Below are 14592 nucleotides of genomic sequence, written 5' to 3'. Positions count from 1 at the left end.
GTTTGATCTTTGGCATTATAACTATAATTACAATTCTCTGAAGTGGAAGATGTATCTCTCGCTCTCTCGCTCTCTCTTTTTCTCTCTCTATCTGTACTTGTGTGTTGGGATAGGACAGGGTGTCCCATTCACGTGAATAATTTGATGATTTTTCTCCAGGACGATACAGAACAGACTTTCCCCTTAACTCATCATCTCCTTGCTTTTAAGTTTTGTGTTGGTTAAATTGGGATTAATTGTCTGAAGTAATTAATGTACCCCTTAAAAAATGCACAAATTGCAGCATTACTATTAAAATAACATGAAGCATTAAGACCACAGGAAATTAGTCGTTAAATCAATTTATGCACATGTACTCTAACAGTCTGAAATTATTCTGACCTGTATTGAACCATTAAAATTTAGTATACACCTTTTAAGAGCAACTTTAACTAGGAACAAAAAGACATATCAGTTCACTCTCTCAGCATCAATATTTTATTATATATTTGATCCGCAGCAATGCTCAGATGTACAATATAATTCAATATCTGCATCACATATTTCCTACTTTGCATATGGAAACATGCAGACATATAGCAGAAATTTACCATTGATTTTGTCTCCTCTGGTGCTGAGCATGCCCATGATGCTCTAAGTCTATTTTAGAGGCTCATGGGCCTCAATATCAGGATTTGTTTTCTGATATAGACTCATAGATTCTAGGACTGGAAGGGACCTCGAGAGGTCATCGAGTCCAGTCCCCTGCCCTCATGGCAGGACCAAATACTGTCTAGACCATCCCTAATAGACATTTATCTAACCTACTCTTAAATATCTTCAGAGATGGAGATTCCACAACTTCCCTAGGCAATCTATTCCAGTGTTTAACTACCCTGACAGTTAGGAACTTTTTCCTAATGTCCAACCTAAATCTCCCTTGCTGCAGTTTAAGCCCATTGCTTCTTGTTCTGTCATTAGAGGCTAAGGTGAACAAGTTTTCTCCCTCCTCCTGATGACACCCTTTTAGATACCTGAAAACTGCTATCATGTCCCCTCTCAGTCTTCTCTTTTCCAAACTAAACAAACCCAATTGTTTCAGCCTTTCTTCATAGGTCATGTTCTCAAGACCTTTAATCATTCTTGTTGCTCTTCTCTGGACCCTCTCCAATTTCTCCACATCTTTCTTGAAATGTGGTGCCCAGAACTGGACACAATACTCCAGTTGAGGCCTAACCAATGCAGAGTAAAGAGGAAGAATGACTTCTCGTGTCTTGTTTACAACACACCTGTTAATGCATCCCAGAATCACGTTTGCTTTTTTTACAACAGTATCACACTGTTGACTCATATTAAGCTTGTGGTCCACTATGACCCCTAGATCTCTTTCTGCCATACTCCTTCCTAGACAGTCTCTTCCCATTCTGTATGTGTGAAACTGATTGTTCCTTCCTAAGTGGAGCACTTTGCATTTATCTTTATTGAACTTCATCCTGTTTACCTCAGACCATTTCTCCAGTTTGCCCAGATCATTTTGAATTTTGACCCTGTCCTCCAAAGCAGTTGCAATCCCTCCCAGTTTGGTATCGTCTGCAAACTTAATAAGCGTACTTTCTATGCCAACATCTAAATCGTTGATGAAGATATTGAACAGAACCGGTCCCAAAACAGACCCCTGCGGAACCCCACTTGTTATACCTTTCCAGCAGGATTGGGAGCCATTAATAACTACTCTCTGAGTACAGTTATCCAGCCAGTTATGCACCCACCTTATAGTAGCCCCATCTAAATTGTACTTTCTTAGTTTATCTATAAGAATATCCTGCGAGACCATAGATAAACTAGGAAAGTATATTCCTGCTACATTTCCCTGTCTTAATTCTGTCCCATGAGTTCTACTTGTCCCTCCTTTCTTTGTGTTAAATAGTTCATCTTCCTGTTTGATGTTCACATTCTGAAGTTACTATTTACTACACATTTCAGTTTTCTAAATTTTCTTCCTAAATCAACAAATACAGTCTTCAAGTTCATTTTTTATTGCTCATCTCTGAACTCAGTCCATGTTTCCAAAATATTTTTGACACTGAGTTGTCAAGAGGACTATTAATTTCACTGCATTGGGTTGTACCCGAGGAATTGGCCTGAAGCTATAAACAGCTAAAACACATGGAACAAATATTGAAAACCCTATTGCTTCATATTTCACAGACAATACTGGACATGATATAAGAAGATGGTCTAGAGGTAGAACCCAGGAAGATGGATTAGATGATCTAATAGATTTTGCCAAGAGGACTATTAATTTCACTGCATTAGGTTGTACCAGAGGAATTGGCCTGAAGCTATAAACAGCTAAAACACATGGAACAAATATTGAAAATCCTATTGCTTCATATTTCACAAACAACACTGGACATGATATAAGAAAATGGCCTAGAGGTAGAACCCAGGAAGATGGATTAGAAGATCTAATAGATTTTTCCATCCTTTACTTCTCTGAATCGTTGATTAACATCATAAAGAGACAAAGTACCAAGTCTTCCATGTGGGATACAATGCCTAAAGAGATACACAGATATTCTTCATTGAGGCATATCTTTGTCTGCAAAAATATAGACTGAGATTTTCAAAGTTATCTAATGGATTTGGATGATCAATTATTAATGATAATGCAGAATGGACTTCTAAACCTCTTTAGCCACTTCGAAAATCTCAACTTTGGTCACACAGATGTCACTGAGGGCAGAAAATGAATGGAGTTGTGGGTAGAGTGTTGTCATAAACAGATAGTAAGAGTTAATAGAACAGAAGTACTTTATATCTCTTTTGCTTGTAAAGGGTTAACAAGTTCTGTAAGTCTGGCTGTCACCTGACCAGAAGACCAATCAGGGGACAGGATACTTTCAAATCTTGAGGGAGGGAAGTTTTTGTGTGTGCTGTTAGATTTTGGTTGCTGTTCACTCTGGGGGCTCAGAGGGATCAGACGTGCAACCAGGTTTCTCTCCAATCTCTCCGATACAGGCTCTTATAAGTTCAGAATAGTGACTACTAGGCAGATAAAGTGAGTTAGGCTTATGTTTGTTTTCTTTATTTGCAAATGTGTATTTGGCTGAAAGGAGTTCAAATTGGTATTTTGCTGAAAAGATTTTAATTTGTACTTGTATACTTAGGCTGGAAGGGTATTCCCAGTGTCTATAGCTGAAAGACCCTGTACCTATTCCATTTTTTAAATTTACAAAGATAATTTTAACTGTTTTTTCTCTCTTTAATTAAAAGCTTTAATTATGAACTTGATTGTTTTTTTATTCTGGTGAGACCCCAGGGGACTGGGTCTGGATCCACCAGGGAATTGGTGGGGAAGGAAGAGAGAGAGGTTAATTTTCTCTCTCTGTGTTAGGATTACTTTCTCTCTCAGGGAGAGTCTGGCAGGGGAGAGAGAAGGAGGGGGAAAGGTGAATTTTCCTCTCTGTTTTAAGATTCAAGGAGTTTGAATCACAGTGATCTTCCAGGGTAACCCAGGGAAGGGAAGCCTGGGAGAGGCAATGGTGAGGGAAAGGGTTTACTTTCCTTGTGTTAAGATCCAGAGGGTCTGGGTCTCGGGGGTCCCCGGGCAAGATTCTGGGGGGACCAGAGTGTACCAAGCACTTGAATTCCTGGTTGGTGGCAGCGCTACAGGTTCTAAGCTGGTAATTGAGCTTAGAGGAATTCATGCTGGTACCCCATCTTTTGGACGCTAAGGTTCAGAGTGGGGAATTATACCATGACAAGTGTAAAATAAGTGTTTAGCATTTTTGTCACTAGGGGAGGAATTTGAAGGCAGCTGGGTTGCACAGATGTCAGTAGGTGTGGGATTTAAAAGTGTAATACATCAGGTGTAAGTGAGGGAAAAACTGTGCTTGTATTTGAAACTTAGCTAAGAATGCTGTTGCTGAAGCAGATAAATGAACCAGAAGACCATACATGCTAATCTACTATAGCTGTGTTGCTTCTACAATTTTAACAGGAAAAGAAATAATATAACTCAATTTGGTCAGTAGAGTCAGCAGATATAATTTGGAATATATACAGTTAGTCTGTTGAATAAAAGATACATTTTCTAAACAGTCATCTTTCAAAATAAAACCTCCTCTTAACCATAATAAAAAATGTACATCCATATAGCAAGTAAAATTAATGGAGAGTCCATTTGTAGTTCTTCAGTCCCCTGTATCTTCTCTGCTACGCAATATGTATAGCCAGTTTATCTTCTTCTTTCTTTCTTTCCATGTCCATTCCTCTACAGAGTGTGTCCCAGGCAAGAAATGTCCAACCAAACCACCCTGACCGAGTTTCTTCTCCTGGGGTTTTTTGATGTCCGGGAGCTGCAGATTCTACATTTTGTGGTATTTCTAGTCATTTATCTGGCAGCCCTGGTGGGGAATCTGGCCATCATCATGGTTGTAGCCCTCAACCACCAACTTCACACCCCCATGTACTTCTTCCTTGGAAACTTGTCCTTCCTAGATCTCTGCTACATCTCTGTCACAGTCCCTAAATCCATGGCCAATTCCTTAACCAACACCTGTATGATTTCTTTCTCTGGTTGTGTTGCACAAGTCTTTTTGGTTATCACCTTAGCTTTTGCAGAGATGATTCTTCTCGTGGTCATGGCGTATGACCGCTATGTTGCTATCTGTCTTCCTCTGCATTACAATGTGATCATGAGCAAGACAATGTGTGCCCAGATGGCGTCTGGGTGCTGGATCAGTGCTGTCCTCTATTCGGTGATGCACACGGGTAACACATTTAGGTTACCTTTCTGCCGCTCCAATGTTATTGGGCAGTTCTTCTGCGATATCCCACAGCTACTAAAGATCTCTTGCTACGATACATCAGCTAATGAAATTTTGGTTATTGTCTGTGTTTTATTTTTTGGTTTCCTTTTTGTTGTTTCAATATTTGTATCCTATATTCACATCTTCTCCACCATTCTAAGAATCCCTTCCACACAGGGCAAGTACAAAACCTTCTCCACCTGCCTGCCCCACCTGATTGTATTTTCGTTATTTATGAGCACCACAATGTTCACCTACATGAGACCAAAGTCAATGTCCTCACTGTATCAGGACCTGCTGGCTGCTGTGTTTTACTCTGTGGTGCCACCACTGTTGAATCTGATGATTTATAGCCTGAGAAATAAGGAGATAAAAGATGCCCTGGGGAAAATGCTACATAGGGTAGTCTTGATCAAAAATTAATCATGAAACCATGTCAAGGCAGCAGCATGTGCAGTGACAGCAAATCCAGGCAAGGCTTCCTCTAGCTCTCCACAGCCAGAAGGATGGCAGAGGTGCATTAAATTAAATTTTCAGGTAGTGTTAATTTCTCATCATGGTCCAGTGCACACTTTTGTTTTCAAACCCCATCACTTAGAGCAAGGGCTTACACACTCACAAGACATTATCGCTTCATTATAGCCTGAAATATCCCATGGATGAGTGTTGGGAATTGCAAGTTTCTTCGTGCAATATTGAAGCTTGAATAATATTGAATAATAAAGCCATTACCATATTTCAGTAATGAAATAATCTATGCTGGCAAATGTGTCTTTGGCTTTAGTACCCCTAACTGTCATTGATACACCTGCAAAAGTTTCTAATGTATGTGATTCTGTATGATTGAAGCATGACATTTGTATCATTGATATTGCCACTGTTTTACAGTACAACGTATCTTGTGCAAAGTATATTATGTACCATGTCAATAGAAAAGTTATGATTTGCTAAATAAGATTATCGTATTTAAATCCAGGTATCATCACTGTATCTAAAGTTATGAATATTGGTTATACATCTGTGTCTCAAATGCATTTGTTCCTGGGGTAACACTCTGTCATGGTATAATTCCCCTCTCTGAACCTTAGCATCCAAAAGATGGGGTACCAGCATGAATTCCTCTAAGCTCAATTACCAGCTTAGAACCTGTAGCGCTGCCACCAACCAGGAATTCCAGTGCCTGGTACACTCTGGTCCCCCCAAAACCTTGCCTGGGGACCCTCAAGACCCAGTCCCTCTGGATCTTAACACAAGGAAAGTAAACCCTTTCCCTCACCGTTGCCTCTCCCAGGCTTCTCCTCCCTGGGTTACCCTGGAAGATCACTGTGATTCAAACTCCTTGAATCTTGAAACAGAGAGGAAAATTCACCTTTCCCCCTCCTTCTCTCTCCCCTGGGGTCTCACCAGAATAAAAAACAATCAGGTTCTTAAACAAGAAAAACTTTTAATTAAAGAAAGAAAAAACAATAAAAATTATCTTTGTAAATTTAAGATGGAATAAGTACAGGGTCTTTCAGCTATAGACACCGGGAATACCCTTCCAGCCTAAGTATTCAAGTACAAATTAAAATCCTTTCAGCAAAATATAAATTTGAATTCCTTCCAACCAAATACACATTTGCAAATAAAGAAAACAAACATAAGCCTAACTCGCTTTATCTACCTAGTACTCATTATTCTGAACTTGTAAGAGCCTGTATCGGAGAGATTGGAGAGAAACCTGGTTGCACGTCTGGTCCCTCTGAGCCCCCAAAGTGAACAACAACCAAAAACTAACAGCACACACAAAAAACTTCCCTCCCTCAAGATTTGAAAGTATCCTGTCCCTTGATTGGTCCTCTGGTCAGGTGACAGCCTGGCTCCCTGATCTTGTTAACCCTTTACAGGCAAAAGAGAGATGAAGTACATCTGTTCTATTAACTCTTACTTATCTGTTTATGACACACCCACATCCAGTTTCACCAGTCCATTGTTAATGGACTATTCAAGCTTGATGGCTTCCTAAGGGCACTTCACTCTAACAGTGGGCCATAGAAGAAACTCATCTCTCCTCTTAAGCTTTCCTGTGGATGCCTCAGCCGCAATACGGATAATGGCTGGTTCTGTGAGTCACCAAAACACGTAAGGATATGTGATATGCTCATATGACCCTGGATTCCATCTTAGGCCAGTAACTTTCCACGAACAGAGACTGTGAGCTGTGTTTGAGCCAGTAAATTTACAGGCACTTGGCAAAGGGTATAAAAAACCCTGAGATGACTCTATTTTGCCTTTTTCCTGCCCTGATTCCCTGGACTGTGGATTTACAGCAAAAAGGAGCATTTTGAACTGTGAACTGAGGACCTTCCAATCTTTTGTAAGCTACCAGAGAGACTTTACAAGCCAGCAGTCTAAACCATCGCTGCTACAAACCTGATATAAGGAGTTTGCAATTATTGTATGTGTATGATCTATTAACTATTATTAACTCTCTTATTCTTTCTTTTATTTTTACACTTTTAGCTTTTAGTTACTAAAAGTTTGGTACCAACATGATGATTGGGTAGATCTGAGGTGTATATTGACCAGGCTAAGTGGCTGATATCTTGAGATCAGAAGGACCCTATGTTTCATGAAATTGGCTTTCAGTAACCACTCATCACAGAGTCCAGTCTCTGTATGCCTAATGAGACTGCATTATTGACTTCCTGTTAACCAAAATGTGCTGAAACAGAAGTTTACTTATGTTCCTGACCTGCTGTAATCTAATGATAGAATAACCTCCAGTTTGGGATGAGTCTGCCCTATTTCTCAGCAGTTTCTCCTGAATTTGGAGTTCTCAGCTGTGACTCACTGAGGCAAGGTAACAATGTAGACCTAGCCTAAGGACTGTGGGAAACAAGGAGATAAAAAAGTGTGCTGAGAAAATTGACAGGGAAGGTATTTTTCACCAAGAAAAATTAATTCCCAGTATCGCACTTTCTGGCTACAACTACACAGCACAGTGATGATGTGTAACATATCTGTAGCTACACACAACAATGAAAAGCAAGTGATGTGTAGCTTCATGTGTCAGTGACAGATAGTCACTGCTTGGTATAGTTGTGGGAGGCACTGCTTGGGCATATAGAGAGCTGTGTAGGCAGACCCTAAGATTTTGGTCTGTCTTTACTCACCTCAACAGGGCCTCATTGTCTACTCTACCTGTGTGCAGTTGTCATAAACATATAGTTAAAGGTTAATTCCTCTTTTACCTGTAAAGGGTTAAGAAGCTCGCACAACCTAGCTAACACCTGACCAGAAGGACAAGGAGACAAGATACTTTAAAATCCGGAAGGGGGAAAAATTCTGTTGTCTGTGTGTATATTTCCTCTTCTTGTATTTCTCCTCTCATCCCTCTGTAAATAAATATCTCCCTTTGTCATATCCATTGTACTTTTCCTGTGGGTGGATGTGTTCACTCTGGGGGCAGGGGTTGGAACAGGTGCCCTTGGGGTGGAAGGGATTTTCCCTCCTGCATTCCTGCGTGCACCTTCTCTTGGCCAGAGCTGCCTGCAGAGCAGACTCCATCTTGGCCATGAGGGTGCTAAAGATACATATAATTAGGAAGGCCAAAAAGGAATTCGAAGAACAGCTATCTAAAGACTCAAAAAGTAACAGCAAGGATTTTTTTAAGTACCTGAGAAGCAGGCAGCCTGCTAAACAACCAGTGGGGCCACTGGATGATCGAGATGCTAAAGGAGCACTCAAGGACAATAAGGCCATTGCAGAGAAACTCAATTAATTCTTTGCATTGGTCTTAACTGCTGAGGATGTGAAGCAGATTCCCAAACCTGAGACATTATTTTTAGGTGAAAAATCTGAGGAAGTGTTCCAGATTGAGGTGTCATTAGAGGAGGTTTCGTAACAAACTGACAAACTAAATAGTAACAAGTCACCAGGTCCAGATGGTATTCACTCAAGAGTTCTGAAGAAACTCAAATGTGAAATTGCAGAACTACTATCTGTGGTCTGTAGTCTATCATTTAAATCAGCTTCTGTACCAAATGACTGGAGGATAGCTAATGTGATGCTCCAGAGGTGATCCCAGCAATTACAGACAGGTAACCTTACTTCAGTACTGGGCAAACTGGTTGAAACTAGAATAAACAACAAAATTGTCAGACATATAGAAAAACATAATTTCTTGGGGAAGAGTCAACATGATTTTTGTAAAGGGAAATCATGCCTCACCAATCTACTAGAATTCTTCAAAGGGATAAACAAGCATGTGGACAAGGGAGATCCAGTGTACTTATTTAATGTACTTAGATTTTCAGAAAGCCTTTGACAAGGTCCCTCACCAAAGGCTCTTAAGCAAGGTAAGCTATCATGGGATAAGAGGGAAGGTCCTATTATGGATCAGAAACTGGTTAAAAGACAGGAAACAAAGGGTAGGAATAAAAAGGATGTTCAAAACTGGATGACTGGGCAACAAAATGAGAGATGAAATTCAGTGTTGATAAAGGCCAAGTAATGCACATTGGAAAACATAATCCTAACTACACATATAGAATGATGTGGTCTAAATTAGCTGTAACCACACAAGAAAGAGATCTTGAAGTCATTGTGGATACTTCTCTGAAAACATACAGTCAATGTGCAATGGCAGTCAAAAAAACAAACACAATTCTTGGAAACATTAAGAAAGGGATAGATAATAAGATAGAAAATATCGCATTGCCTCTATATAAATCCATGGAATACCCACCTCTTGAATGCTGCACGCAGATGTGATAGCCCCATCTCAAAAAAGATATGTTGGAATTAGTAAGGGTTCAGAAAAAGGCAACAAAAATGATTAGGGGTATGGAACAGCTGCCATATGAGGAGACGTTAATAAGACTGAGACTTTTCAGCTTGGAAAAGAGATGACTAAGGGGGGATATGCTATACATTTAGAAAATCATGACTGGTGTGGAGAAAGTCAATAAGGAAGTGTTATTTACTCCTTCTCGTAAGACAAGAACTAGGGGTCACCAAATGAAATTAACAGGCAGCAGATTTTCAACAAACAAAAGGAAATTTTTTTTTCACACAATGCACATTCAACCTGTGGAACTCCTTGTCAGAGGATGTTGTGAAGGCCAGAATTATAACAGGGTTAAAAAAAAGAACTAAATAAATTCATGGAGGGTAGGTTCATTAATGGCTATTAGCCAGGATGGTGTCCCTAGCCTCTGTTTGTCAGAAACTGGGAATAGGTGACAGGGGATGGATCTCTTGACAATTACCTGTTCTATTCATTCCCTCTGGGGCACCTGGCATTGCCACTGCTGGAAGACAGGATACTGGGCTAGATGGACTTTTGGTCTGACCCAGTCTGAGCATTCTTATGTTCCCTTGGTAATATTTTTTCAACATCCCAAAGTTACTAAATCTGTTCTGGTCTGATACACATGATTTGGATGATTCCCTTGGGATTTTTTCTGATTCATCTGCTTCTTTTTAATAACTGTGTTCTGCATTTGCTGCTTGAGTTCCTTCTATATAAGACCAGAATAAACCTTTTGCCACCTGCCCATCAGATCTTGTCATTCTTTTTATTTTCCTTAGCATTGTTATATCACATGATAGTCAAGCTTAGTATAGTCTCTGAACCATGAACTGTTATATATATTTCTGTGTTTTATTTTATTATAATATAAAAGTGAAAACAAAATTAATCAAAAAGACATAGTTGAAACAAAATGTTCTATCATAATCAAAGCAAAACAAGAGAGTTAAAATATTCCTCAAAAGTGTTGATGAGATTAACACTTTCCAACAAACATTTGTGTTTTGATAGCACTGCATTTCCCAGTGGAAAACTGTTCCAGCCAAAGGATTTTTCAAAACCATTTCTGGTGAAGCTAAGTGCCTTATTACCATGAGGAAGGTCACATTTAAATTGTCATCCTATTTTTCACTCCCTTCCAGCCCTACCTTCATGCTAAGCACTTATGCATAAAGAAGTGGGCCTACACGAGGTCTGAGATGTCCTGTGCACTCACCAGACACCATGGGCAAGCATAGGACATAGACTGCATATCTACAATGCCTAGATAGAGAAATGATATGAACGTACTGTTAGTGGGTAGGAACCACATGCGTCGTTCCCATATGACCAGGGTTAGAAGTCAGGAGTCCCTGGCTTCTCATTCTGCCCTGGGTCTCTGTTTTCACATTAGTTTGATGAAACTTTAGAAACACACAGCACAATCAAGTTAAGTGTTGCTGCTGGTCCTCTGCTTCTGAGTTGTGCAGGGCTGTAGGGAATGATTCCACAAAAGCCCTTAAAGAATTGACATGTATAGATCTCTTCCTCAAAGCTATACTCCCTTGTTGCAAGTAAAGACCATAATTAATTATACACAGCTCATAGGAAGAGAGAATAGAATCACAGAATATCAGGGTTGTAAGGGAACTCAGGAGATCATATAGTCCAACCCCCTGATCAAAGCAGGACCAATCCCCAACTAAATCATCCCAGCCAGGGCTTTGTCAAGACTGACCTTAAAAACCTCTAAGGAAGGAGATTCTACCACCTCCCTAGGTAACCCATTCCAGTGCTTCACCACTCTCTGAGTGAAAAAGTTTTTCCTAATATCCAACCTAAACCTCCCCCACTGCAACTTGAGACCATTACTCCTTGTTCTGCCTTCTGCTACCACTGAAAACAGTCTAGATCAATCCTCTTTGGAAACCCCTCTCAGATAGTTGAAAGCAGCTATCAAATCCCTCCTCATTCTTCTCCTCTGCAGACTAAATCATCCCAGTTCCCTCAGCCTCTTCTCATAAGTCATGTTCTCCAGCCCCCTAATCATTTTTGTTGCCCTCTGCTGGACTCTCTCCAATTTTTTCACATCCTTCTTGTAGTGTGGGGCCCAAATCTGGATACAAGACTCCAGATGAGGCCTCACCAATGCCGAATAGAGGGGAATTATCACATCCCTCGATCTTCTGGCAATGCCCCTACTTATACAGCCCAAAATGCCAATAGCCTTCTTGGCAACAAGGCCATACTGTCAACTCATATCCAGCTTCTCGTCCACTGTAACCCCTAGGTCCTTTTCTGCAGAACTGCTGCCTAGCCACTCAGTCCCTAGTCTGTAGCAGTGCATGGGATTCTTCCATCCTAAGTGCAGGACTCTGCACTTGTCCTTGTTGAATCTCATCAGATTTCTTTTTGCCCAATCCTCCAATTTGTCTAGGTCCTTCCTATCCCTTCCTATCTACCACTCCTCCCACTTTAGTGTCATCTGCAAACTTGCTGAGGGTGCAATCCACAACATCCTCCAGATCATTAATTAGGATATTGAACAAAACCGGCCCCGGGACTGATCCTTGGGGGACTCTGCTTGATACTGGCTGCCAACTAGACATGGAGCCATTGATCACTACCCATTGAACCCGATGATCTAGCCAGCTTTCCATCCACCTTATGTTCCATTCATCCAGCACATACTTCTGTAAACTACTGGCAAGAATACTGTGGGAAACAGTGTCAAAAGCTTTGCTAAAGTCAAGGAATAATATGTGCACTGCTTTCCCCTCATCCACAGAGCCAGTTATCTCATCATAGAAAGCAGTTAGGTTAGTCAGGCATGACTTGCCCTTGGTGAACCCATGCTGACTGTTTCTGATCATTTTCCTCTCCTCTAAGCATTTCAAAATTGATTCCTTGAGGACCTGCTTCATGATTTTTCCATGGACTGAGGTGACACTAACTGGCCTGTAGTTCTTCTCTTTTTTAAAGATGGACACTACATTAGCCCTTTTCCAGTCATCCGGGACCTCCCTCAATCACCGTGAGTTTTCAGAGATAATGGCCAATGACTGTGCGGTCACATCAGCTAACTCCTTTAGCACCCTTGGATGCAGTGCATCTGGCCCCATAGACTTGTGCTCATCCAGCTTTTCTAAATAGTCCTGAACCACTTCTTTCTCCACACAGGCGTGGTCACCTCCGACCCATAATTTGCTTCCCAGTGCAGTAGTCTGGGAGCTGACCTTGTTCGTGAAGACAGAGGCAAAAAAAGCACTGAGTAAATTAGCTTTTTCCACATCCTCTGTCACTAGTTTCCTCCCCCATTCAGTAAGGGGCACACACTTTCCTTAACCTTGTTCTTGTTGCTATCAACAGAAAAGCAACAGAAAGTAAGACCCATAGGTAATGTTGGACAATCCATTTCCCTTATTGATCAGCAGAACCTTGAAGTTGGAGGAGGAAACATATAAATCTGGGGTCATCTACAAACTCCATCCCAGTAAGTTTAATTTAAGTCATCACATTTTATTTTATTTTACTTTTAAAATAAATGAAATTAAATTAAACACTGCACATCTCAAAGACAGCAATAACTCTTTCCTACTTAAATAGTAATTTAACTCTGACCTCCTGGTAGTAACTTTAGTTTAATGAGGGAGTACATTACTTTTGTCCAATTTTGATTACTTTCAAAGAAGGAATATAGAGTATTCCAGTGGAGAGGTACTAAAATGCTTTGTAACCAACAGGACTTAAGCAAAAATTTTAGATGGAGCAATTTCTTGTTGGAAAATGATGTTTTGTTGAAATCTCAGTGTTTCATAGATATATGTCTAGATTAATGAAATTTTTGATGGGAAAATTTTGACATGATTTGAAATGAAAGTGGAGCATTTTATTCAACTTTCTCATGCTATTTCATTCTAAATTGAATATGATATTTAATGAGACCCAAGTCCACATTTCCATCATCTCAGGGTCTTCTGGCTGCTGTGTTCTATTGAGTGGTGACTCCAATACTGAATCCAGGTATAGCCTGAGAAACAAGGAGTTAAAAGCATCTGTGAGGAAAATTATAAACAAAATATTTCAGTTAGTCCCTCACCCTAGTCTTAGCATGTCTTTCCCTCTGGAGGTACGTTGATACTGCACACTTCTTTCAGCAGTGTATAGAGTAGATACATGGTTCGCCCCTCAGTATGGGTATAAATAGCGGTGTAAATGGGGATGCACTATATGGCCCTCTACTCACCCAAGCAGTACCTGTCTCATCTGCATGGCTTCTTTTAGCCAGGTTGTGTCCCACTGCCTCCCTGCTGCCAGAGTCTTTCACTGCTGCTGAGTCTTTCACTGGCATGTGTACACACTACGGTGTGGAAGAGGACTTGTTTTTCACGGTAGCATGTAGCTACACATACCCTACATGGCACTGAAAGTGGTCTGCAATGTAGACGTAGCCGATGTGTGAATTCCTAATCACAATAAAGGTGTTATCTTGAAATATGTCTATCTGACTTTAACTGAGTCCTACACATCTTAACTTTAAAAATAGAGGTTGGGATTCACAAAGGAGTGCAAAGAAGTAAATTGGCTAAAGCCTACTGAAATCCAATGGGAGTTGGACAACTAGCCATATTAGGCACTTTTCAAAATCCCTGTATTTATTTTTGTAGGTGCCTAGGTGAGGAGGGATCATTGGGATCACCCAGTTTGTTCACCTGTATAACAGAACTTCCTCAAAAAACTGTTGATTGAATGAGAGCAGATCTTTTATAGAAACATCCCATATTGATTTAAAAATTGACAGTGATGGAGAATCCACTGCAACCCTTGGTAAATTGTTCCAATGGCTAATTAGCTTCATTGTTAAAAATGTATACCAAATTTCGAGTCTGAATTTGCTTAGTTTCTATTTTCAGTCATTGAATTATGAAACTATGAGTCTTCTGGATCTGAAAACCCACACTGGAAACCCATACCAATTTTTTTTAGATTTCAAAATCTGGGGATGCAGTTTTCCTAGCTCAGTAC

At 40.3% G+C, this 14592-nt stretch overlaps 1 protein-coding gene across 1 annotated transcript; it reads left to right on the top strand.

Moving 5' to 3' along the window:
* Positions 1-4277: 4277 nt before the first annotated feature.
* On the top strand, positions 4278-5216 carry LOC127040848 (olfactory receptor 14C36-like). The gene has a single exon (XM_050935414.1). It carries the CDS (start codon positions 4281-4283, stop codon positions 5214-5216), a length of 936 nt encoding a protein of 311 aa, XP_050791371.1. The 5' UTR covers positions 4278-4280.
* The last annotated feature ends 9376 nt before the right edge of the window (positions 5217-14592 follow it).

Source organism: Gopherus flavomarginatus, assembly GCF_025201925.1.
Source record: "Gopherus flavomarginatus isolate rGopFla2 chromosome 11 unlocalized genomic scaffold, rGopFla2.mat.asm SUPER_11_unloc_1, whole genome shotgun sequence".
NCBI lineage: Eukaryota > Metazoa > Chordata > Testudines > Testudinidae > Gopherus > Gopherus flavomarginatus.
Note: the sequence above shows the minus strand (reverse complement) of the source record. Positions and strands in the feature narration are given on the sequence as shown.